This window comes from Bufo gargarizans, chromosome 1 (assembly GCF_014858855.1).
Source record: "Bufo gargarizans isolate SCDJY-AF-19 chromosome 1, ASM1485885v1, whole genome shotgun sequence".
Classification (NCBI taxonomy): domain Eukaryota; kingdom Metazoa; phylum Chordata; class Amphibia; order Anura; family Bufonidae; genus Bufo; species Bufo gargarizans.
Genome location: NC_058080.1, coordinates 718,535,806 through 718,562,808, shown reverse-complemented (window position 1 = coordinate 718,562,808; position 27,003 = coordinate 718,535,806). Strand labels below are relative to the sequence as shown.

At 42.4% G+C, this 27,003-nt stretch overlaps 1 protein-coding gene across 4 annotated transcripts in view; it reads right to left on the bottom strand.

The window, feature by feature from the left end:
• Positions 1 to 27,003, bottom strand: part of ME2 (malic enzyme 2) — a 52,183-nt gene that overhangs the window by 3,468 nt on the left and 21,712 nt on the right. For all 4 annotated transcript variants that reach the window (XM_044276340.1, XM_044276339.1, XM_044276338.1 and 1 more), the window contains 13 exons: positions 25,141 to 25,290; positions 24,576 to 24,651; positions 23,900 to 24,061; positions 21,977 to 22,080; positions 20,251 to 20,360; positions 19,495 to 19,592; positions 18,480 to 18,593; positions 17,963 to 18,077; positions 16,375 to 16,517; positions 16,175 to 16,277; positions 15,921 to 15,991; positions 13,741 to 13,839; positions 11,115 to 11,248 (listed from right to left, as the gene is read on the bottom strand). In XM_044276340.1, coding sequence (XP_044132275.1) covers positions 11,115 to 11,248; positions 13,741 to 13,839; positions 15,921 to 15,991; positions 16,175 to 16,277; positions 16,375 to 16,517; positions 17,963 to 18,077; positions 18,480 to 18,593; positions 19,495 to 19,592; positions 20,251 to 20,360; positions 21,977 to 22,080; positions 23,900 to 24,061; positions 24,576 to 24,651; positions 25,141 to 25,290 — 1,479 coding nt within the window. The remainder of the gene's footprint in view (positions 1 to 11,114; positions 11,249 to 13,740; positions 13,840 to 15,920; positions 15,992 to 16,174; positions 16,278 to 16,374; positions 16,518 to 17,962; positions 18,078 to 18,479; positions 18,594 to 19,494; positions 19,593 to 20,250; positions 20,361 to 21,976; positions 22,081 to 23,899; positions 24,062 to 24,575; positions 24,652 to 25,140; positions 25,291 to 27,003) is intronic.

The following is a 27,003-nucleotide window of genomic DNA, read 5'->3' as shown; positions in this document are numbered from 1 at the left end:
ATCTTTTCCCGCAACGCACCCGCAAAGCCCATGTGAAAGAGGCCCTAAAGAGGTGGTGAAAGGTCCTCAAGTAAAATATTCCTCCACGATAAAAAAACTAAACAAAAACATAATAATAACTTACCAGAAATCTCAGTGGGGGCACTATGACGTAGGTGAATGCCGTTATACAGAAGAATTTTTGTTTTACCCTTTGGATTGCAATTCAAGATAAAATAGGCGGTAGGCAGAGACGAAATAGTTGTGAGATAAGGTCCCTTTACACTGAACAATTTGGCAGGCGATTGGCTGCTCGTCAGTGAAGGAGATGCTGTATTTACATGCATCGATCTCCTCTGCAGTATGGGGAGGAGTGATCGCTAATGCAATCACTCGTCCCCATAGAGTATCATTGTTTGCCGGCAGCAGCAGGGCTTGTTAGATGGAACGATCTGCAGTTGGCAAACAATTATTTATGTTACCGCACAAACGATCATATTACCCGATGAACAAATATTTTGCTCATTCAACGGGTAATCGGCGGCACCTTTACACTGTCAGATAATTGGCAACAAGCATTTGTATAAATGTTTCTTAGCGATTATCTGGCAAATGTATGGCCAGTGTAAAGGAACCTATAGTTATGAGATAGATAGCTAGATACATAATGAGATGCAGATAGATGAGATATAGATAGACCAATAGATAAATAAGAGATAGATAGATAGATAGACCCATATTTTTTGTCTATAAGACTTTTTTGCAAGAAAAAAAATCTTGCTAAAAAGTGCCTGCGTCTTATAGTCTGCAGTCAGGGTGGTCCAGCAGTACAGACCTCCCCGATTGCTTCCTAAGGGGCCATTCACATGGTGGAATTTGACCGCAGAATTTTTGAGTGTACACCATGCCAAAATTCCACCGGCGGCCACGTGGTGTCTGCTTTCCATTGTTTGCCGGGAGGCAGAGCTGTGGACCAGCGGTTTAAAGCTGCTACTGTGCCAGGAAGGGACATGTCCTTTCTTGGCGCAGTGTTCCAAATGGACGCCGCTTAAAAGCCATGGCAGGTGTCCGCTTGGCTCCATTTAATGGAGCCAAGCAGCAAACTGGACAGCGCCATCTAAAATGAACAAACACGGCAGAAACAGTGGCAGTTTCTGCTGCAGAATAAGTGGCAGATATTGACAGTGTTAAAATCCACCATGCGAACGGGCCCTTAATGATCTGGCAGAGCGTTCATACACAGCTTTGGTGGATCAGTAAGAAACCAGGGCTCCTGCATACTTCTCTGTGTGATCAGTGCAGGCAGAAGAGTGAGCGATCATGGAGAGGACTGCGAGAAACACAGCCATCTCCATCCTGAAGGTCCCCAAGCTGAAGGGAAGGAGATGAAAGCTCCTACTAACTGCAGCTTGAGGATATTTGATGATGTCATGAGTGGGAGGGACCAAAAAGATGCTACAGTGGGTTTCAGCATACAGGAGGTAATGGCTAAATCCATGTGCGGTAAGGACTTTGACGTCACAGGATCATGTGACATTCGAAGCCTCAACCACAAATTCACTGCGCGCCTCACCGAAGACACCAACATTAGGGTTAATTATTTTTATAGTATATTAGTAATATTTATCACCATGTATCATGGGATTTAGCTATTAATCTGCTCCTATGTCCTGAGTTTGCTACCGAGTCACATGATATTAGAATCTCACATGACCCTGTGATGTCAGAAGGTCCTTACTGCGCAGGGGATTTAGCCTTTACCGTGTACAGAAATGTTACGAACAATGGTTGTGGAACCACTGTGCCAACTAAAGTGGTTTGCAGTTGGGATAGTCCTGAGGGCATAATTCTGGAGGCCCCCTGGTTTTCACCCTTTAAACCCCTGTACAAGAATCTGGACTTTGCTGCAGGGGAACCACCAGGCTGCTACCCCCTAAGAATAGTCCTGGTGTAGTTGGCAGCTGAACCACAGGTCAGAAACACTGCTGCATGGCACCAGAAGCACAAGCAAGGCCATAGCGAATCCAAGGCAAAACACGGACAGAACCAGACTGAGGACCAACAAGCAAAGAACATGTAAAACCCACAGAACAGATCTCAGGAGACAGTTCAGACAAAGAAGAAATGTGTGCAGAGACCTAGCAAGACGGAACAGGCACAGAGCTCTGGGACACAGTTCAGACAGAGCAGATACGCAAAAAGAACGTGGAAAGACAGATTAGACAAGAACTAGAACTTGGGAATTCGTTGGCTAACAGAACTAGGACAGAATTCAGACCATGCACGGAACAGACTTCACAGAATCCAGACACAGACAGAACGTGCGAAGATCCAACTGAATCTGAGAGCAGAATCTGAGATTGCACAGCGAGGGACACAAAGCAGATGCAAACACAAGGCCAGGGAACATTAATTCATGCAGTACTGAACTGAGAAGTGATACAAGCACATTGGCACTAATTCACACCACACGTAACCGTGGCCAGGACACACAGAACAGTGGCAACATGAACTGCCATTAAACATAACGGCACAATTCAAACTCACAAGAAGCCGGCGTCTCAGGGCACGGTACAATGGTGACAAGTGAAATGACAAGAAATGTGAGATTTTATTAAAGATACTAGTGTTACGCTGGCAGCCCGTGTTCTCTGCTGCTCCCCTATCCCAGGCAGGTGTCGCTCCGCTCGCTCTGTGTGTATTGCAGCCAATTGCTCAGTGATCGTCTCTTCTAGAGTTACTCTTTCCCTCTTGCTCTCTGTCCAGTTGCTGAATAAGCTGCTCATCGGGTCACGTATTTATACTAGGTTGTTATTTCCTCCCCTTTACCTGAGCTTTAGGTATTATTCTACTGTTTGCTAGTCCTAGTGAAGGTGTGCTTTTCTGTCTGCCTACCTGTGTAAGAACTCTGCCTGTTTACTGACTCTGATCCTCCGCTGCCTGCCCTGACCTCAGACTTGATTTACAGATATGTGCAAACTACGCCTTCCCTGACTTCAGATTTGCTTTATGGATACACACAAACTCTGTGCCGATCCCAGCCTGTCTCCTGACTACAAGTATTGTCTGCTCCTTGCGGTGCTTTGCACTAGTGTCTTTTACCAATAGATTTAGGGGGCACACAACCAATAAGGTTCGGAAACCTATACTCAAATATCCAAAGGGCCCTTTGGACATTTGCACTAGTGTCTGTGACCCCGTGAGTCACCAGAACTATTCCAAGCGGTAGCAGCTTGGTTAGTTTCCTGCAGCGAAGTCCAGGTCCTTGGGTTAAAGGGTGAATACCAGGACAACGCCCTTCGGTTTAGCCCAAAGTCAAACCAATTAGTTGGCACAGTGAGCCCATACCCACTACCAGTTACAAAGAGTGTATGTCTGCTATGTATGCAGCAGAGGTGTGTGTGTGTATTTATATATGTCAGCTGTGTATAAATCAGAGCCATTTGTCAGAGGTGTATGCAGCAGGGCTGTGCGTGTCAGCTGTGCATACAGAAGATTTGTGTATATATAGTGTTTGTGTGTATGTACTATTTGTGTGCTGCAGAGCTGTGTGTATAGTGCACTGCTGTGTATGTGTATGAAATGCATACTGCAGAGTTGTGTCTGTATAATGTGTGTATAATGTGAGTGCTGTAGAGCTGTGTGTGTGCATGTGTGTTTGTATAAAGTCATGATCATGGAGAGTGAAAAAAAAAATGTAACAAAAAATAAATAAAAAATCTAGCAGAGCAGACATGGCAGGACACTACAGAGCAAGGACAAGAGGCACATTTAATGAGGTGACCACATGCGTCATTGCTTTGTTTTAATGGTCAGCAGATGGCAGACTAAGGGCTTGTTCACACGACCGTGCAGTTTTTTTTGCTGTCCGCAAATCACGGATCCGCAAAACACGGATGGCGCCCGTGTGCCTTCCGCAATTTGCAGAAGAACAGGAGGCCTATTATAGAAATGCCTATTCTTGTCCACAAAACGGACAAGAATAGTATAGGACCACGGAACAGAGCAACGCATGTGAACAGCACACAGTGCTGTCCGCATCTTTTGCAGACCCATTGAAATGAATGGTTCCGTATATGGACCGTATGCGGAACGCAGAAAACATACCGTATGCGGAACGCAGAAAACGTCCCGTATACAGAACGCGAAATACGTTTGAGTGAACGAGCCCTAAGGGGCAGAAAAGTAAAGTGCCTAAAAGTGTCCCCATGTTGTAGGGGAGTTCAAATTGACAAAAGGAGGTGCAACACAGGTAGGCAGGGCCAACAATACCATAGGGCAGTGGTGGCGAACCTATGGCACGGGTGCCAGAGGCGGCACTCAGAGCCCTCTCTGTGGGCACCCGCACTCTGGAAAAAGTCTATGGTGAACCAAAATGCCTTAGATTTTTCCTGCCATTCATCAGCGCAGGGAGCACTATGAACGGCACAGGTGACGCATTGAATGTAGGCAGGCTATTATAATAAATGATAAAGTACATGGAAGATATACTATATTGGACTGTAGTATTCAGGTTAAATTGCAGTGTTGGCACTTTGTGATAAATAAGTGGGTTTTGGGTTGTAGTTTGGGCACTTGATCTCTAAAAGGTTCACCATCACTGCCATAGGGCATCACAAAATACCGCCCCAGCAGAACCAATTACCACAGTGCAGCACAATACTGTCACCTTCGCTGCAGTATTTAACTGTTTCAGCATCCTGAGGATGGCGACACAGTGGAGTTCAGGAGGACAGCTATGACCGCTGGTCAGGTGCATAAGTACCCGATGCTCCTAGCATGAATTAATGCTGAGAGCATCAGCTCATTATGTACCCAGCTGGCAACCATAAGGGGGGGCACGGGCGACCCCTTGGACATTAGTCCACCAGGAAATGTCCCTTTAGGATCTATAGCCAGTCGGTCCCTGAGAGGATCTGCCCCAAAACTATTAACCCCCTCCGAGCTAGACCCCAAAGTTAGTGAATTTGACCCCTCCAGTTCATTAAACCACCAGGGAAGGTTTAGCAAGAAGAAAAAGATTTTCTTTAAATTTTCTGCTGTCTAAGGCTACATTCACACGACCGTATGCGTTTTGCGGACCGCACATGGCAGTCACTCTCATAGAAAATGCCTATTCTTGTCCATAATTGCGGAAAAGAATAGGACATGCTCTATTTTTTGCGGGGCCGCGGAACGGAACAACGAATGAGGACAGCACACCTCTTTTGCGGCCCCATTGAAATGAATGGGTGCGCACCCGTTCCGCATTTTAACAAAACATACGGCTGTCTGAATGAGCCCTAAGCCTTATAGTCCAGAAGATAAGATAGAATTCATCATGCTGCTGTAAAGTTTGTTATCTTTCATTTCTTCATTTTTTTTGGACAGTACAGCTTTGTGTTGGAGATGCCACATTTATTACAACACTGACACAGTACCAGTACCCGATAGTGGGAGAACCCAGTTATTTTCATATTTTAGAGATTACACTTGTGAGCGTCTATAGAATTTATTGTTAGTCACCGAAACACATAAAGGACAAAAATAAAAAATACAAACCCAAATGATAAGCACCGAACCAACATCATCAAGGTGTCTATATCAGCTGTAAATTAACGTTACATTTTTAGCCATCATTTTGTGCTGCTTCGTCAGTGATTTTTTTATTTTTTTTCATCAGCATTAAAAAAAAAAAAGTACAAAAAATTTAATTAATTAAAGGACTGAATTTCCCAACAAGCTCAAGAAGCATCCCTGAGGACACGCCACTCTGTGACACAATTACAACAAGCCCATTAGCTCATATGCAACAATTAGGGGTTAATAATAAAAAATTAACAAAAATAAGACAAAAAAAATACCCCAAACTGTTTTCGGATTTCTATAGTTAAAAATAAATTTGATCACTTCCATAAAATAAATTACTGTGTGTATCTATGTACATTTCCAGACATGGGTCAAAGAGTCATGGTCATCTGACCGGTGTCCAGGTATTACTTGGGTCATTAAAGGGACGTGTATGACATTATATCTGCCACATTTTACAATGTTATCACTGCTGTACGCTGGTTCTCATGTTTCAGGTCTTGTCCAGCTCTCCAAGGGGTACTACTGTTTCAGCAAATCAGTTTTCCAATATACTTTCTGTATCGATTCCTCGTGATCTCTGCTTGCTGTCATTCAATAGAAACCTTCATTATTTAGTTCTAGACGATACAAAATCTGTCCGTGTCATGTGACACACATCTCATGACGAAACACGCCGCTGATAAGTGTACTGTAAGAAAACGCACACCTGCGAGTCCATCACATGACCAGGACAGGGTAAACAATTAAGGTTCCTATTGGACGACAGCAAGCAGAGGTATTGTAAAACATTGATATACCACTATATTGGAAAATTAAGTAAGTTTCCATTAGTTGAAAGCAGTTAATTAGTGACATACACATGGCTGACAATTGGCACATGTGTGACCACCTCTAATTAAAGGGCTATCTCCAGCCAAAATGTAAAATTGTCCATATATTAGTAATTCAGAAGATGGAGCAGCAGCCAACATTTAGTAGTTAGGTTTTATTTAGTTACAAAGTTATGGTGAAATTGGTATTCAGTTCAAGCAACCATTTTTGTGAAAACAGGAAGTACAGTCGTATTGGATGTGACCTTGAAATTAGCTTCTCAGTGAATTGATACTTTGTTTCAGGTAAGACACTGACACAAAATAACAGGTGACTGAGAAGCTTATCCAAACGTCACCAACCAATATGGCTGCACTTCCTGTTGACGCGTTTTTCAAAAATGGCCACTGCAACAAATCAGAAAAATGATAATATCTCTGGAATTTAGTTAAAGATATATATATATATATATCATTAATGATGTTTCAATATATGCAAATGAGCCTCTAGGTGCAATTGGGGTGTTACCATTACACCTAGAGGCTCTGCTCTCTCTGCAACACCCTCTGCACTTTGATTGATAGAGCCAGGCAGTGAAAACATCATCAGTGCAGAGGATGCAGCATTTTCAGAGAGAGCAGAGCCTCTAGGTGTAATGGTAACGCCCCCGTTGCTCCTAGAGGCTCATTTGCATATAATAAAACATCATTTTTCTCAGCAATGCGGGCACATGTGAACATGGGACCAACACAGATGTCTTCAGCTGCCAAGTGCACAAGTAACAGATCAGTCAGTGTCATAGGTACAAAACTGCTGACAGATGCCCTTTAAGGGGTCACGTCATTGGACTGATTCATATTCATGGTAAGATCTTTACCCAGGGATGAAAGATTCAATTTGTTAGCAGACACTTATAATAAAAATAATTACACATTTTTTTAAATGCTAATTACCATTCCACCAGGAATTATTCTCCATCAATGGAGTAAATTTGTATTACTTAGGAAGCACTTCACTAAAATACTGCATAAATAGACTACTTTAAATGGACTGTGCTTATGGAATGTTGTACAACATCGAAAGTCCTGTGATCACTTTAGTACGTGTAATAAAAGAGTGGTCACCATGGCCAAAGTCAAGTGGTTGCTAGGCAACATGAACCCAAACACCCTCGAAAAGTTATGAGGTAGATGGGGACTTCACTGCTGAAGAGACTGGAGCTGGAGCAGAGACGCTGTGCTCGACTACCCCAGATGACCGCTGAAGACAGTTAGGCCCCTTGCAGACGAGTGTGAGCGGATTAGGTCCGGATGCGTTGCGAATGCGTTCAGTGAAAAATGCGCGATTTCGCAAACAAGTTCATTCAGTTTTTATAGTGAGGGTGCAATGCGTGATAAAAAAACTGAAGGTTTACAAACAACATCTCTTAGCAACCATCCGTGAAAAACGCATCGCATCCACAGAATATAGAACATGCTGCGATTTTCACGCTACGCACAAGTGATACGTGAAAACCAACGCTCATGTACACAGACCCATTGAAATGAATAGGTCCGGATTCAATGCATCACGAATTGCACCCGCGCGGAATACTCGCTCGTGTGAAAGGGGCCTAACATGAAGTAGTCGGGCACGTCATTACTACAGCACCAGAAGCATAGACCGTGGGGAGCACTGCAGTGACAACACTGGAACAACCAGGGATTGAGTAGGTGGGCAAGGCTAATTTTCCTTAGTTTATTACATTCCCAGCCTTCCACACAATGTTGGGTCCCGCTTAACCCCTTTAATTTAGAACATAACCATTATAAGGACCATCAGTGTTTATGCGCCTAAGAGACTAGGGAGTGACAAGGAGCTGCATACAGACCCTTATACTGTATGTAGGTTTACTGTTACTATCCTGCCTTATTTAGGCCTTCAGCAGAATAACAGAGCTGTCATATCTCCCGCCCTTTGATTATGAGATGGCTCTGCTCATTCTGTCCCAGTCTATACAGCAAAGCTGACAAACTGCAGAAAACAGTAAGTGTGAGGACAGAAAATCCTTTTTAAAATATTTATAATAAACCCAGATTTACCCAGTAAGTCACCACCTGATGATACGGTCTCTTTGGCAGTGTTAGGGCCGGCCCCGATGGTAGTTTTGCTACTAGATTTTTAGAGGCATATTCCAAAATGCCTGTATAAAACTAAGGCGGCCATCAAGAAACCATCCACATGTAATGTAAGCAGATGAAGAGATGAACAAAATATGAAAAGCTAACACTGTCACGCCTAGAATTGACTTTGATGTCGGTGACTTCTGACATTAAGATGGATGACAAGGAGAACAAACAAGAGCATCCTCAGGTAAATCAAGCTGGGCCTACCACTTGGAGCCCAAGTGACCACACTGAAACTTCACGTTATTCAAGATATCTCATGAGAAAAACTCAACTTGTTGGAAAATATCATTATACCAGAGCAGAAGAGACTGTGGACAACCAACAACAAGATGGATGGAGACTCAAGAAAAGCAGAGGACATCTCGACACCAGGGAATCTAGGTACACTGCATGAAGTTAGAAAAAGGGATTGTTTCTATACAAAATTAGCATCACTCGCTGTGTCTGGTATTGCAGTTCAGCTCCTTTTATTTGAATGAAGCTCAGCTGCAGTACCAGACACAGCCAATGGACAGGAGTGGCGCCGTTTCTGGAAAAAAAAAAAAAACAGCACATCCGTTTTTCTAATTTCAGACAACCCCCTTTAGAACTTGTGCTCACTGGTACACAATTTCTTCCCTGAGCTTTCCTTATAGCACTTATACAGTATTTCTTGTTGCTGCCCTTTAACCCCCTTGCTTTGATTGATTTAATTTTTTTAATTGATGAAAGAGACTAAAATCAAGTCTGTGCAGCATGGCATAGGAAATCTATAGCAGAGGTTTTAAAAAATAAAATAAATAAAAAAAATAAAAAAATAATAATTCTTTGTGACCACTTCAGTACTTCTAGATACATGTAAAGACATAGTGGTCACCCAGACAGGAAGTCAGCTGGTTGCTAGGCAACAAAAAGACAAGCTGCAGATTCTATAAAGAAATGTAAAAACAATTGTCATGTGGTCACTGCCCGAGAATATTTTGCTGTTTTGCAGTCATTTTTCAAAAGGAGAACATTATTTTATCTTCATCTTTTTTGGAAATGCGGTAAAGCGAAATTTTTAAAAATTCTAAGATTTAATTACAAAAATATCTGCACCTAGATTAACTTTGGTCATGTAAAATATATACAGATGTCAATATCGTGTCTGTAGATTGGTAGATCCCATGACTGGTGCCTGGGGACTCTATTCCCAGTGATATTCCCTGGGAATATGGGATTTAGGGCTCGTGCACACAAACGTATTTTCGCTCCATGTCCGTTCTGTGTTTTTTTTTAGGTCCGTATGCGGAGCCATTAATTTCAATGTCCGCAAAAAAAAAACTGAAGTTACTCTGTGTGCATTCCGTTTCCGTATGTCCGTTCGACAAAAACAAAAAAATAGAACATGCCTTATTGGGCCTCATGCACGCGACCGTTTTTCGGGTGCGGACCCATTTACTTCAATGGGGCCACAAAAGATGCAGACAGCACTCCGTGTGCTGTCCGCATCCGTTGCTCCATTCCGAGGCCCCGTAAAAAAAATATAGCATGTCCTATTCTTGTCCGTTTTGCGGACAAGAATAGGCATGTCTACAATGGGCCGCCCGTTCCATTACGCAAATTGCGGAAGGCACACGGGTGGCTTCCGTTTTTTTTGCGGATCCGCCATTTGCAGACCGCAAAAACGGAACGTCGTGTGCATGAGGCCTTATTGTCCACATTACAGACAAGGATTGGACTGTTCTATTAGGCCTCGTGCACATGAACGTATTTTCTTTCAGTGTCCGTTCTGGGTTTTTTTGCGGACCGTATATGGAACTATCCATTTTAAAGGGTTTACAAAAAAAATAAAAAATGAAGTTACTCCTTGTGAATTCCGTTTCTGTATGTCCGTATTTCCGTTTTGCAAAAAAATAGAACATGTCCTATTATTGTCCGCATTACGGACAAGGATAGGACTGTTCTATTAGGGGCCGGCTGTTCTGTCCCGCGAAATGCGGAATGCACACGGACGTCATCCGTATTTTTTGCGGATCCATTTTTCACGGACCGCAAAATGCATACGGTCGTGTGCATGAGGCCTTAGGGGCCAGCTGTTCTGTTCTGCAAAATACGGAATGCACATGGACGGATCCGTTTTTTGTTGACAGCAAAATACATACGGTCGTGTGCATGAGCCCCATTGACACTTTCTGGGATGTAAGCAGCGTGCTGATCGTAAACTCAAATAATACTTTGTTAAAAACACCATTATAAAAGGTTGCATTACATTAAAAAAAAATTAAAAAAAAGGGGGGTAAAAAAAGCAAACTCAGAGTATAAAGGTGCAGCTGACATCATGGCACTACAATAAAAACATAGCGTAAAATATATTAAATATGCAAAATATATAGATGACGCAATGAGCTGCTCCAGAAATGTGTGCCCCTTTCAGGCTGGTAGGATGTGGAGGGTCTATAAAGCAGGAATGTAGGAGAGGTATCTTTCTGTACAAGACACAGGAAGATGGACACATTCTTGCATAAATGAAGTGAAATTTGTGTATAAGGTATTGTGCAAAGCTTTGTACTGAGCCCCTAGGAGTGAGGGGGGAGTCAGAACATTTTATGCGGTTTTGATGCGTACTCAGGCCAGTCGTAGACATCGGGTAGGAAAGAGTCATAGTCCGTGCTCCATACTTTAGAGCGAATGTATGTGTTCTTATCCAGAGGCTCAGGGTACTGGAAGGCCATGCCATTTCGATATACAAATTCCATCACCTGGAAGGGAAATGTACAATGGTTAAAATATAAATATACAGAAGCATAAACTACTCACAAAAACTTAGGAATATTTGGCTTTCAGGTGAAAATTATGAAAAAAAACATAAAAAGTTCCCACTCCAGTGATATTATATCATGAAAGTAGGACATTTACGTAGAAGCAGAAATTGTGATTTCCTCATCTCAAATAATTTATTGAAACAAAAGCCAACACCAGTGCTGGGTATACCCCCACAAAAAGGTCAGCGTCTCAAAAACTTGTGGCCTGGAGCATCAATTACAGCTTGACGACATCTCATGCTGTTCACCAGTCAACTTATTGTCTGCTGAGGCATGGCATCCCACTCTTCTTGAAGGGTGTCCCTCGGGTCATTGAGGTTCTGGGGTACAGAGTTACGAGCCTCTACACAGCGACTCAGCTGATCCCATAGGTTTTCAATGGGATTCAGGTCTGGAGAAGGTGCAGGCCACTCCATATCAGGTCCCCCAGTCTCCAGCAGCCGTCCCCTAATGATGTGACCTCGATGAGCTGGCACATAGTCATCCATGAAGATGAAATTAGGCCTGTGTTGTTCATGCAGAGGCACAATGACTGGATTATTGATGTTCTTCCAGTAGTATGGGCTTGACACACCTGCCCACACTGTAACACTACCACCAAAGGCTAGTTTGGTGACAGTGGCTGATGCATAGCGCTCTCCGTCTCCAACATCATTGGCGGCCATCATTTCTTCTCAGCGTGAATCAACTTTTATCAGTAAACAGCACTGAGGCCCACTGGTCCCTCGTCCAGTCTAGATGCTCCCTGCACATCGGTGACGCCTGTGCCTGGTGGTGTGGTCAGGTACCCTTGCAGGTCATCTAGCACGCAGACCACGCTGATGTAAAGGGTTTCGAATGGTCTGACGTGACACTTAGGTGCCTCGAGTTGTGTGGAATTCATCATCCAGTTCCACAGGGCATTGTTCACAATGAAGCGGTCATCAGTGTGAGATGTGACCAAAGGACCTCCACTTCTATGCCTTTCTGGGACTCTTCCAGTCTCTCAGTATCTCTGATAAAACCTGCTGATGACACTCTAAGCTCAGTGGCCACTTCCATCCGAGAACATCCTGCTTCGAAGCTTTGCAATGGCGAGATACTGTTGATCAATTGTTAGGTGTCGTCTTGGTCTCATGTCAAAATGTGAACAGCATGATGAGGAGGACTGTTTAAATACCAATTCTAATTGAACCAGGAAATTTATTGGGCGATTCATGGATCAAACACGTGTTGTGAATTTTGCCGTTAGGCTCCTTGTTAGAGAACAGCAAGTTGTGCAAAAAGTACTGAAACATTGAACAGTTGGACATGTGCATTCAAAAGTTTAGAGACGGTAGGTTCATCCTGAAATTTCACCCACAAGCCAAATATCCCTAACTTTTTCATGACTAGTGTATATCATGTATTGTACTCTAGAGCTGCACTCACTATTTAGGTCTACATAAATTATTTATGCTGTATTGATTCAGAGTTCTATTCTGTATTATACTCCAGAGCTGCACTCACTATTCTGCTGGAGTCACTATGTACATACATTACTTATCCTGAGTTATCTCCTGTATTATCCTTCAGAGCTGTATGTTTTTATTACATGACTCCATAGCATCTGTTGTAAGCTCTATGCAGACACTGAATCAGCAGAGAATGCTGGTAGATTACAACTCTAAAGGTTGCAGAATTGTGAATGCAGCTCTGCACTATACTGCAGTAACTCAGGATAAGTAACGTAATATATTTTCAGTGACTTAAAAAGGGTTGTCTGCTTTTGTAATATTGATGACCTATCCTCAGGATAGGTCATAAATATCAGATTGGCAAGGGTCCGAATGCCCGTACCCCTGCTGATCAGCTGTTTGAAGTGTTCTCTTCTCCTTCTAACTGCTTGCAGACAACATTGCAGTGGCGCGCAGGTGTAACAGTAGCGGGCCCAACTGCAGACATGCCGTTACAGTGGCGGGCCCCTCTGCAGACATGACGTACAGTACAGGGCCCATATTCCTATATGATGGTTCACGATGACGTGTACCATTTTGCAAAATTTTATTTGGCAATTCAGCAAAAAAAATAAAAAATTACATCACCAGCTAGAAAACAGGTGAAATAATTGAATTAATTTGATTAATCTCCCAATCTCCCAATTTGCATTGGTTTCCTGTCAGATTAAAAAAATAAATAAATGCTGATCTGGAACAGTAATTGGTTTCCAAAAAAATAAGACCCAACAGTCCTCAATAATAAATCTATATGAGCTCCCCCTAGTGGCAGATGCAAGCAGCCAAAATGTTATCATCTAAAACTATGTTGATACAAGCCTAAATGTAAAAACTTAGTGGCCCCTTCTACGCCTTTGAGCTTGACAAATAGGAGACATTCGGAAACTATAGTTTCCATAGAGATAATGAACTACTGTTACCCAGGAAAACAACAGGGGATGAAATTGCACCTACTTTGACAGCGATATATATGGAGACCTCTCTGATGTTGGACAGCGGTGGATACAGACGCCCTTGAGCCAGCTCTTCAGCAGTTAACTGTTCTGCGAGAGCCTGGAAAGAACAATTAGCAGACAAGATCCGGAAATGGATTATAATCTGTTATAGTATTTATAACGTCCCTATACATGTAGCTAATTGCACTCTATTGTTTCCGGTTATCAGCCAAGGAGAAGCTGACTGCAAAATTCCTGCCCCCTATGACCACAGGTTATGTCACAGGTCGTGCAGAGACCCCCTGGACCATGCACAAAGCACCTAGCAGCAATGGCTTCTCCTAAGGACCGCACCAAGGCACAAGACATTCGAGGGAATAGATATTTCATCAGGGCCCAGGAACATTCAGAAACTTCAGAACAAATGGAGTGCAAAGTTCTTTACACTTCTAGAAACTCTGCATTCTTGGATAGTCCTGTTCCTGGAGGAATTGACTCATTTCGTTATCTGTAGGCAGATAAAAAGTGCTGTTTAAAGGGATTTTCCCATCATAAAAGTGACAGCCAAGATATGCCATCAATTTACAATGGGTGGATTTCTCTGAATCCTGATGATCCTGGCAATGATGGGGCCATCACTGGAAGTGTGCTGCAGTTCCCTGCATGGTTGCACTTCTGGCCACCTAAGGCAAAGGGAATGCAGTGAAGCAGCCTTTTCACCCTAATGGGCATTAGATACCATAGTGCTATTTATTAGTGGAATCCCTGTGGCTGTTTGTGAGGGGCTATTTTCTATGCAGGGGAGGAAGGTGTTAACAAGAGCTGACTGCAGTGCATTCCTGGGAGATGCAGGTGCTTGATGGTCACATGGGACGAGCTGTTGTCCGCCCACAGAAAGGGAAGAGACCAGAACTGCAGAGAGGCGAGTAAAAAAAGCTAAAAAGGATGAGCAGTACACTGGAGAGCTTTTTTTTTTTTTTTTTTTGTACTGATCTATTTTAAATAGTGTGCATTACTCCTGATATTTTATTTTTAAATTCTGGAGATAACCTCCTAAATATTGACGACCTATCCTTAATTTCTAAATAGTGTCAGTCTGATATCCTGCAGCCCCATGATCAGCTATGTGAAGGGGCTGCACTCAGACCAAGCACAGTGCCGCACACTGAACAGTGGCCGTGCTTGGAACTGCAGCACGGTCCCATTCACGTGACTAAGCCTGAGCTTCGCAACGGCCGTGTGACCAATGGACCTGATGTCAAATACTGAGGAGGAGGCTACAGCGCTTTGTCGAGTACCGTTGCTCCTTCCAAAAGCCGATTGGTGGGAATTCTGGGAGTCACCATTCTGGGACTCCCACCAATCAGAAGTTGGTGGCCTATTCTGAGGATAGATCATCAATATATTAAAGGTTATTCCCATCGCTAGGATATGCCATCAATGCAAGATAGGAGCAGGTCCCAGAGGTGGGACCTGCACCTATCTCTAGATCAGGTCCCGGAGTGAAGGAGAGCGCATTGCACAAGCGTGGTGACCCTCCATTCACCGCTATGGGAGTTCTAGTACTAGTACTGGCTGGGCCATTTCCAGCACTCCCATAGCAGTGAATAGTGTGTTGACCATGCATCCGTGGTGCACTCTCCATTCACTCACTCTACTATATTCAAACTACTATATTGGTCTCCATCAGTTCAGGGGCCCTGTTCTGGAGATAGAAGGGGTTCCTAGAGGTGGGACCCACACCTATCTGACATTGATGGTGTATTTTAGTGATAGACCATCAATGTCTGAGATCAGCAAACCCCTTTAAGGGCTCATGCACACGACCGTATGCATTTTGCAGTCCGCAAAACACGGATCCATAAAAATACCGATGACATCCGTGTGACATCCGTATTGCATCTTTTTTTTTGCGGATCCAACGGACAAGAATAGAACATGTTCTATCTTTTTTGCGGAATGGCTATGCAGACATACGTAATCGGAATGCACACAGTCATTTCCATATTTTTTTTGCGGCCCCATTGAAATGAATGGTTCCGCATATGGGCCACACAAAAACTGAACGGACACGGATAGAAAATACGTTTGTGAGCACGAGCCCCAAGTCTCTTTGGTGACTACCCTTGTGAGAGCTGTGATGGCAGCCATATTGGTTGTTACCCAGCATGATGATTTCATAACACTACATGATCTCACCTTTGCAGCTTCAAGGAAGACGCGATCACTTATGTGACGGACTCCGCTCAGGATAACCGCGAGAGCGACACCTGGTGATAAGAGTATAACATCATTACAATCGCCTAATGTAATTAGAACTTTCCAAGATCCTTTCACATTCTTGCTGCCCAAATAATGAGATCACAGCACAATTCTTGGAAATATCACAATTTTACTGCATCTCGCGGAATACTGAGGCATACGATAAAACCACGCATGACCTTTTTCCTCACCTGGAAAGATGTAGGCATTGTTTCCCTGTCCTGGCTTAAAGGTACGGCTATCACTTAAAGTCACTGTATCGAATGGGCTGCCACTGGCAAAGAGACAGCGTCCCTGAAAAATACCCAACAAAAAAAAAAAAAGTCAAAGAAAATTCCCGATATCGTCATTGATAACTTTTTGGTCTTCGGGTGCCATATTGACCACAAACCTCCGTCCAGGTATAGGCTTCGTCTGCCGTGCACTCGGCCTTCGCGGTCGGATTACTAAGAGCGAAGATGATCGGCCTCACGTTAATTGCACTCATTGCTCTAATAACATCTTCTGTGAAGAGTCGTCCAGCTCCAGCAACTCCTACATAAAAACAGGCAAATATAGTAATGTCCCAAATTCATAACCTGTCCCTGCCGCCACACGACCCTCCTGAAATACTCTGTGCTGTAGCGTCCATTCCCCTTCTCCACACCATGACATTGTCCCTGCCACATACTGTCCTGTCCAAACTAGAGGCCACTGCCTCCTCATAAGTTCACCACACTCCTCTCCTGAAATGCTCTGCGCTGCTCCTACCACCAAGTAACTCTCACGTAACTTCTCCCTTCAGTACTCTAGGGCCCCTTTCACACGGGCAAGTTTTCCGCGTGGGTGTAATGCGTGAGGTGAACGCATTGCACCTGCACTGAATCCGAACCCATTCATTTCTATGGGGCTGTGCACACGAGCTGTGATTTTTACGCATCACTTGTGCGTTACGTGAAAATCGCAGCATGCTCTATTTTGTGCGTTTTTCACGCAACGCAGGCCCCATAGAAGTAAAAGGGGCTGCGTGAAAATCGCAAGCATCCGCAAGCAAGTGCGGATGCGGTGCGATTTTCACGCACGGTTGCTAGGAGACAATCGGGATGGGGACCCGATCATTATTATTTTCCCTTATAACATGGTTATATGGGAAAATAATAGCATTCTTAATACATAATGCATAGTAAAATAGGGCCGGAGGGGTTAAAATTTTTTTTTTAACTCACCTTAATCCACTTGTTCGCGCAGCCGGCATCTCTTCTGTCTTCATCTTTGCTGTGCAGTAGGAAAAGGACCTGTGGTGACGTCACTGCGCTCATCACATGGTCCGTCACATGATCCATCACCATCACCAGTGACGTCATCAAAAGGTCCTATTCCTCAAAGAAGAAGACAGAAGAGAAGCCGGGCTGCGCGAACAAGTGGATTAAAGCGAGTTAAATTTAAATTTTTAATTTTTTAACCCCTCCAGCCCTATTGTACTATGCATTCTGTATTAAGAATGCTATCATTTTCCATTATAACCATGTTATAAGGGAAAATAATACAATCTACACAACACCTAACCCAAACCCGAACTTCTGTGAAGAAGTTCGGCTTTGGGTACCAAACATGCTGATTTTTCCTACGCGCGTGCAAAACGCATTATAATGTTTTGCACTCGCGTGGAAAAAATTGTGCATTTTCCCACGACGCACCCGCATCTTATCCTGGCCAAAAACATGACGCCCGTGTGAAAGAGGCCCAAGTCACAATGTCCCTGTCACATTAGCACTCTTCTCACGAATATTATCACATTAATAAAGAGGTCGCTGTCTGCATCCCCCACAATAAAGATCGGAATTATTATCTCCTGAAATACTCTGTGCTACACGGGTTCCGGTTTCTTTCACTTTGCCTTTTCCCTTCTGTACATCACTCTACCCCCAATCACTTGCACCCAAGACATTAGTGATATGACCAAACAAGGCTACTCTCCTGAAAGCGGACCACACACACACCTATGATTGCAGTTGGCTTCAGAACATTGACTGCATCCAGAAAGGTTTTCACGGTCTGATCAGGAGGAAGATGTGCAAAAGATTCCTGGTTGCCATCTGCAACTTCTTCACGGCCCTAATGAGTAAAATAAATTACATACAAACTTCTTAGGCATTTAGGGTTTAAATAATAGGTCAATACTACTACAATACTGTCTGCAATGTACAAGAACCACTATAATACTGCCTCCTATGTGCAAGAATATAACTACTATAATACTGCTCCTATGTACAAGAATATAACTACTGTAATACTGCCTCCTATGTACAAGAATATAACTACTATAATGCTGCCTCCTATGTACAAGAATATAACTACTATAATACTGCCCCTATGTACAAGAATATAACTACTATAATACTGCTCCTATGTGAATATAACTACTATAATACTGCTCCTATGTACAAGAATATAACTATAATACTGCCCTTTATGGTTACATTTGTAGCCTTGAAATGGCCGCCACTAGACACTCACCTGCACTAGTAATCCAAACTTGTCAAACATCCAGATCTTTTCTCGCGCGGCCTCTGCTGAAATACCATTCTCCATCATAGCCATGACAATGAGGTTAGCAATGCCCAGAGCAGCCTGCAAAAAGCAAGAACTGAAAAATCACATATTGGCCATAAAACCAAGTAATTCACAGCATGTCAACCTTACAGGCGGTATACAGGGCAAGGCAAAAGGATCACTTGCGGTTCTTCCGCATGTTCACGAAAACTGGATTAAACGTTTAACCGTGTACATCCGGCAGAATGGCAGACATATAGAACACGTCATGTAAAGCACTGTGGGAAGCTTTGGCCTCACTTAACTCGTAAACAGGCAAAACTGACACCTCCAGTGCATTTCTGAGTAGACTTTAGCCAAGACTGATACATCACATCACATGACCCCCTTCCCATTGGAACAGCAGAATTCAATATGGCGAAATTTCTAAATGACAGCCAAAAAACATTTCCTCCACTAAATATTGCAGCCTCCCTCCCAATTAATACTTTCACACGCTAGAAGTCAGTTTTTTACAAATTGTACCAGTTAGAAGGGTATGTCCAGACTTTTGTCTCACCCTGTAGATGTGAGAAGCCGGGAGGTTTCCTAACCCATCACATCTCCTTTCTAACTCACCAACAGCAAGTTATCATTGCCTTCCATGTTACACATACAGTGGCGCTGCAGCCAAGTTACCTTTCCAAAAACTAGCTAGCTCATGCTATACGTACTCCACTTTTCCTGCTTATATCAGTGCTGAGGCTGCTGTAATCACCTGACATTACTAACAGCCTAAATTTCTGCTTCAGTAAGGTTAAATCTGCTGCTACTATTTCAGCATTTCAACATAAGGAGTCACATATAGTCTTCTGCAAATCCAGATTACCGACTGTGCAATAACAAATTCCAGATTAATGGAAGTTTTCTTTACACAGACATTTACAATATGTAATACAATGCTCTATGATGGTTCGATGCCGTATGTACAATTACAGACCTCTCCTGCCCCAAGGAAGAGAACTCTCTGCTCTGTGATAGGTTTTCCAAGCACCTGCTGCGTTGCGAGGAGTCCAGCCAGCGCCACAGAGGCTGTGCCTGAAGGAACAACATAAAATGCATGAAAAAAGAAAACATAAGCAGCATTATACTAGTAATTAACACATACCTAAAGTAAAATGTGTATATACTACTAGACTTGATCCACTACTGAACTAATCTCCAGGTGATCTCGCAGACTCCTGTCATAAACGGTAAGCCCCAAAGGAGAGCAGGTCACCGCTGCTGCCAGTGATTGGCTGCAGTGACATCAAACTGGAACTTTACATGGAGGGACCAGAGACAATCAGCAGAGACCAGAGAACAAGGGAACCAGGACTCAGCTCTGGTGATCACGTAAATCACCAACGTGGGTCCCACCAGTCTGAGAGGTCTGGAAAGGAGTGCACAACCCCTTTAATGGGAGCTCTAATATTTATAAGTATTGAGCTCCCCCTTGTGGTGGCAACAAGCTGCAGAAACAATATTGAAATGCTATGGACACAGTTATATCATTTGTTTTTTCCAATTGCATGCATTTCGGACTAAAAATCATTTCACCAGTTTTATATAAAAAAAAATTGGGACAGTTTGTCTTCAGTAATATATATTCCAATACATTAAAAATAAATTCACTTTTTATGGAATCCAATGGACCTCCTTCAACAACTGGAAGGTATGACCTCCTGCTGCATACTGGTCAGTCAGCTGCTCATACCTTGAATGTCGTCATTGAAAGTGCAGTATTTTTCTCTGTATTTTCTCAGGAATCTGAAGGCATTGTGGTTCCCGAAGTCTTCAAACTGGATGAGAGTATTCTGGCCATATCTGGAGAACGCAGAAGGAAGTGTTAGGTGCCGCCATTAAGAGCAGAGACTAATAACTTCTAGGTCAGGAAAGTGAGCCGACAACTAATATGGCTGCCTTTATGGGTAAAATGCAATAAATACAGCACCCACCAAAGGGATCAAGTCCTGGGAACCTAGATGGCCGCCTCCAGAGCTGTATCCAAAAGTCCATTCATATGGTCAATATAGAAGAAGAGGCAGCTTCCAGCGATTTGAGTAATAGTGCTTCTTAATCCAAGAAAAGGTAGTACAAGCAACCCAGTTGTGCAACGTTCCAGCTATACCTTAGCTTGATTACTTAGGCCGAAATGTCGCACAGCTGGGTTTTTTGTACTACCTTTTCTTGGATTAAAAAGCATTATTACTAAAAACGCTGGAAGCCGCCTCTTCTTCTGTACTGCCTTTACTGGGTTTGACACCCAGTTTTCTGCATTTTACACTAGACCAACAGGGAACAAAATACTAACCCCATAAAATACCCTAAACCTAAACCATCTGATATTAAACCCATATTTTATACTAGACTATGAGGAAACAAAATATTAACCCCCTAAATAAACCTCAGACCACCTGATATTAACCCCATATTTTATACTAGACTGCCCATTAATATACCCTGGACTACCTGGAATTAACTCCCTAATAAACCTTAGACCACCTGTTATTAACCCCTTATTTTCCAGTAGACTGCCAAGAATCAAAATATTAAACCCCTAATACACCCTAGCCTACCTGCTATTAGCCCCCCATTTTGCACTAGACTGCCAGGGAACAAAATAATAACCCCCTAGTATTAACCCCCAAATAGACCCTAGACCACCTGGAATTCACCTCCCTATTTTATACTAGACCACCAGGGAACAAAAGTATTAAACCTCTAATATGTCCTAGGTAACCGGTATTAACTCACAAATATACCCTACACCATCTGGTATTTACCTCCCTATTTTACAGTAGACCATCAGGAAACAAAATATTAAAGAAACACTCCCACAAATTTTTTTATTCTCTGGCCCATTAGAAAGGTAAATGATGTACACTACAGAGAAGGTAATTTGTATTGGTTATAACCTACCTTCTGATCCTCAGCTGTTACCATTACACTGACTCTCCAAATCACACAGCGTCTTATATGCGGACAAGAAGTCAGTTTCTCGATGTATTCCTATGGGAGCCTCAATGTCAGTCTGATAGGAATGAATAGAGAAGTAACAGACTTCCTGTCCTGTGTCAGATGGAAATCAGAGTGCTGGTCACATGACACAGCTGAAGATCAGAAGGGGGGGATTTGATAAGAAGATTACATAATGTATCTTTCTAACATGTCAAAGATTATAATTTTTTTTTATAGGAGTGCTTTTTTAGCCCTGTATTTCAACAGAGTCCACCTGGTATTAACCCCCTATTTTACACTAGACCACCAGGGAACCAATTAACACACCAATTCTACTTTAAGCCACCAAGAGAAAAACAGACCACCCCAGACCGCCAGATCCAGTGACCCTGACCCCTTCTGCTGACTCCACCAGAGAAGTTTTAATTATTAAGAAATGTTCTGATAGTCCAGGGCATTTTATATTCTGAAGAAACAATTACCTATCCGTAACAGCGTCCATGAACTCGTCAATCAGATCGTCATAAAGCTGAGTCCTGTCTCTCTTCTGGTACAGTCCCATGTAAAACGGATCCTTCAGCAGTGTCTATTGATGTAACAATACAAAAATATAGGGGTTAATGAGAGATTTCAGGTCCCTCGTACACAAGCAGGAAACATTTAAATAATATGAAATGCACAAGAGCTATATGTATGTACGTACATCATCTATCCTCAGGGTGGACAATATTTAAGTCCGTAAATCAGGATGAGTACAGGATAAATAATGTAATGTATGTGCACAGTGACTCCACCAGGAGAATAGTGAGCGCAGCTCTGGAATAGAACACAACACCAGATGTAACTCAGGATCAGTACAGGATAAGTAATGTAATGTATGTACACAGTGACTCCACTGGCAGAATAGTGAGTGCAGCTCTGGAGTATAATACAGGATGTAACTCAGGATCAGTACAGGATAAGTAATGTAATGTATGTACACAGTGACTGCACCAGCAGAATAGTGAGTGCAGCTCTGGAGTATAACACAGGATGTAACTCAGGATCAGTACAGGATAAGTAATGTATGTACACAGTGACTCCAGCAGCAGAATAGTGAGTGCAGCTCTGGAGTATAATACAGGATGTAACTCAGGATCATACAGGATAAGTAATGTAATGTATGTACACGGTGATTCCACCAGCAGAATAGTGAGTGCAGCTCTGGAGTATAATACAGGATGTAACTCAGGATCAGTACAGGATAAGCAACATATTTAACCCTTAGGCAACCAGAGTTTATTTTTGTTTTTGCGGTTTCATCTTTCTTCCCTATTTTCCGAGAGCCATAACTTTTTTATATTTCCGGTCACATAGCTGTATGAGGGCTTATTTTTTGCAGGACAAGTTATACTTTCTAATGCCACCATTAATTATGGCATAAAATGTAGTGGGAAGCGGTAAAAAAAAAAATTCCAAATGGGTTTCAATTATGGCAAAACTGACCCATGCCCTTCATTCTCTGGGTCAGTACGATTACAACGTTACCCCATATGTATAGGTTCTTTATGTCTAAATAGTGTAAACATTTTTTTTAACTTTGATACATTTCTTTTTTTACATAACCATATTCTGACCCCCATAACTTGTTTATACTTCTATCTACTGAGCTGTTTAGGGGCTAATTTTTTACGGAATAATCTGTAGTTTTTATTGAAACCACTTTGGAGTGTGCGTGACTTTTTGATCACATATTTATTGTTATTTAGGTATTTTTTTTTTATTATACGGAAAGGTGGGTGATTTAAACTTTTATATATTTTTTTTATATTTTGCGGCTCATATATGAGCCTATAAATTATGCTTTTTATTTTAAATTTTGGTCCATCAGGGATTTTTAAACTCAATTTAAAACTCAATTTTGCTAATTTCTGGTGGCCAAAATAAGAATTGCAGCGTGAACACTTTCAGCCTCATTAGCGAGGCCTCAACAGCGAGGCTGAAAGTGTTCAGCGCAAGTACCAATGTCCCATTTAGCCACATGGGGCATCGGTAGGAAGCCTGGAAGTGCAAGTTTTTGCGCATTTAGATGCCGTGACCTCACCGGGATCGTCATTATAGCCGGTCATGGTAATTAGCCGCAGGTTTCTGCTGTTTGAAACAGCAGAGATCTGCTGGCCATGACGCTTACTGCATGTGCGAGCGGGAGCCATGTTTACACATGTTTAGTGAAGGGGTTAATACAAGTGGTCCCTCAAGATACAATCGTCTCAGGATACAATATTTTCAATTCAGAATGGTCTTTCCGGTTGCTGTGGCATCTCAGTCTGGGGATTGTAGATAGGCCGGCAGTTGACCCCTAATAAAATCAGCAAATTATGGAACATGCTAGCAATAAGCCATCTATAACGATAATGTAATCTTACGGGATTATCTGTGCCGACATCGATGACCACTGGGAGACATTTCTGAGGCCGGATACCCGCACAGGCTGTATACAGACACAGCTTTCCTACAGGAATTCCCATTCCATACACTCCGAGGTCCCCAAGGCCCAATATCCTCTCTCCATCTGTTACCACAACTGCCTGCAAGAGAAAAGAAAAGCTCCGCTTTAAGATTGTGTATACAAAGAATAAGAAAGTTGCAGTTTTTTACCATCAGTGTAAGATCTCTGCTTACTGTCGGTGAAAGGAAACATTCTTGATTAAAACCAGAAGCCGAAAACCCAGCCTGACAAAATTCTTCTCTCAGTTGAGAACTTGCTACAATTGCATCAAGTCTAGACAATCCTAAACTGTCCGGCCTCTAGCCGGATACATTTTACCTGCACTGATACAGTGTAGCAAAAAGTAAAGAGATTTGGGATTATAATATAATTTACCTTCCAGAAGATTGAACAGTCTAGATACAACAAGTAGCAAGCTTTCAGCTAATTACTAGGTCTGTACAAATTACCTGCTTCTGGATATAAATAGGAAGTTACCTTTTACTGACAGCAAACAGTGATCTTGAAAATTGTGAAAAATACACATTTTGCAGTAAATACGCGATTTTTATAATGCGGTGACGACTCCTATTACACAATAATGACTCCATTACCTTAACATCTGTCTCTGGCCAGTTATCCAGGATGGATCTGATATGTCCTTTATCAAAGATGGAAATATACACACCCCTATAGGAAAACATGACGTATAGAAGTATTAGGTGAAGGCCTAAAAACTACTGTATAGTTTATAGAGTATGATTGTCTGATACAGAGTTCAAAATCTCCAGCTTCTCTTCACACAGAAATCTACATGCGCTACCATTCTGCCTACCTGTATCCACCAGAAGGTGGAGCCAAAGAGCCTACTGCATACATGGCTCCTATTGAATGTAATAATATGTCAGTATATAGTAAGTTCTTATGCTCCCCTAGTGGAGGATGCAGGAATAATTTAATAATTTAATTATATGGACATGTCAAGGGTAGTAGATTTGGGACGCTGTATCAGAAAAGCATGAGTATACAAAAAAATATAATCTATTCAGGTCACTTTGAGAAATAATACCATTTGCTAAGATGCGGAATTCAAAATTTGGGAAGAAATTTTCATTTTTCTATTTTTTTTTACAAATTCCTTTTAGAAAGCCAAAACATTATTTTTTTTTGCTTCCTTACTTTGGTCTCCGAAAGATATGCCCATATTGTGAGCAGGCCAACCCAACGGTGGGGGTGTACACGATGGGCATCAACCGCTCTATGTCATCCAGTAATATCCTGTAGAAAAGCTTCTCATTTCTCTCCTGGATGCCCATTATGTAGATGTACCTGGAGAGGAAAGGGATAGAATAAGTGTACTCTCAGCATAATGGAAAAACATGATTCACACAGTCACAAAGGGCAAGAAACTGGGATAGGAGATCCTTCCCAGAACACCATTCTGTGCTGAAGAGTCACTTAATATATTTGTATACTGGTTGGAACCCCATTTTACTAATATAAAGCTCCAAAGCCCATGCACACACCTAAAAATAAATGATAACAATCTGGCTGCACGCAGCCACCACTAGAGGGAGCTTACTGCAGACATTTATACTTGAAAGCACTATGTTTCTTAGCTTTCTCTAGTGGTGACTGCAGGCAGTCAAAATGTTATCCAATTACTAAATATGTCTACTAAGGGTATTTGGAGCTGTATAGTGTCAGGAGCTCCATTTTCCTGATACAAAGATATTAAGAGGAAGAACAACTACAAGGAAAACTCTAGTCGTTACGTTACATTTATGACCTTTCTACGAATGAGGATTGGGCTTTCAGTAGAATGGACCTGCATCATTTAGAACTCTTGACAGCCAGGGCCTGTGGTGGCCAAGGTCATTACCATACAGTCGCACACATTTTGGCGTGGAAAATGTGTTTCATGTAAAAAACAGGCACCACTGCTACAGTGTAGAAACCATATTGCAACTAAGATACAGGCAGACACTACTAGAGACCATTTTCCTTGAGGTCAGTGATCTCCAACCTATGGCTCTCCAGTATTTGCAGAATTATCACTCCCATAATGCTGGGAATTGTAGTTTTGCAACAACTGGAGAGTCACAGGTTAAGGGCTCTTCAAAGTAGGGTTGTCTCGATACCAAAATTTTGATTCGGTTTCGATACCATAAAAAAAGTATTGCGATACTCGATACCATGCAAAAAAAAAAAAAAAAAAAAAAACACACCAAAAAAGCCGCATGCATTCCGCATTTTATAGAATGTCCGGCCCATAATAGAACAGTCCTATCCTATTTTTTGGGGGGACAAGGTGACTAAAAAATGTCGAATCGTGCGTTTTATCTTTTTATTTGTGGGTAAGTAACTGGCTCAATGATAGAAAACAGAGGGTGGTTATTAATGGTACACACTCAGATTGGGTCACTGTAACAAGTGGAGTACCTCAGGGGTCAGTATTGGGCCCTATTCTTATCAATAGATTTATTGATATAATATTTATTAATGATCTTGTAGAAGGCTTGCACAGTAAAATATCCATTTTTTGCAGATGACACTAAACTGTGTAAAGTAATTAACACAGAAAAGGACAGTATACTGCTACAGAGGGATCTGGATAGATTGGAGGCTTGGGCAGATAAGGTTTAACACTGACAAATGTAAGGTTATGCACATGGGAAGGAACAATGCAAGTCACCCGTACTTATTAAATGGTAAAACACTGGGTAACACTCAGTGACCAGAGCGGCAGCTAAGTGAAGCTGATCGTGTCCAAGACCCTGATCCTGTCCAAATGAACGAGGATTGCTTCCAGGAACGCTGATGAGAGCTGAGGAGCAAAGCTACATACACTGTGGGACTGAATTCTTGTTGGAGAGGCTTTTGTTCTGTTCAGAGTCACCAGCAGACCCGGGTCGGCAAGATCGTGCACGCACCTCATTACAGTGTTGGCGCCTAGAGACTGAGATCAGGACTGTAGTTAGTTAGTGTCTCTGTTTGTTTTTCGCTGGTGTTTTGCTCAAAAGGAATACTCAGCCACGTGCT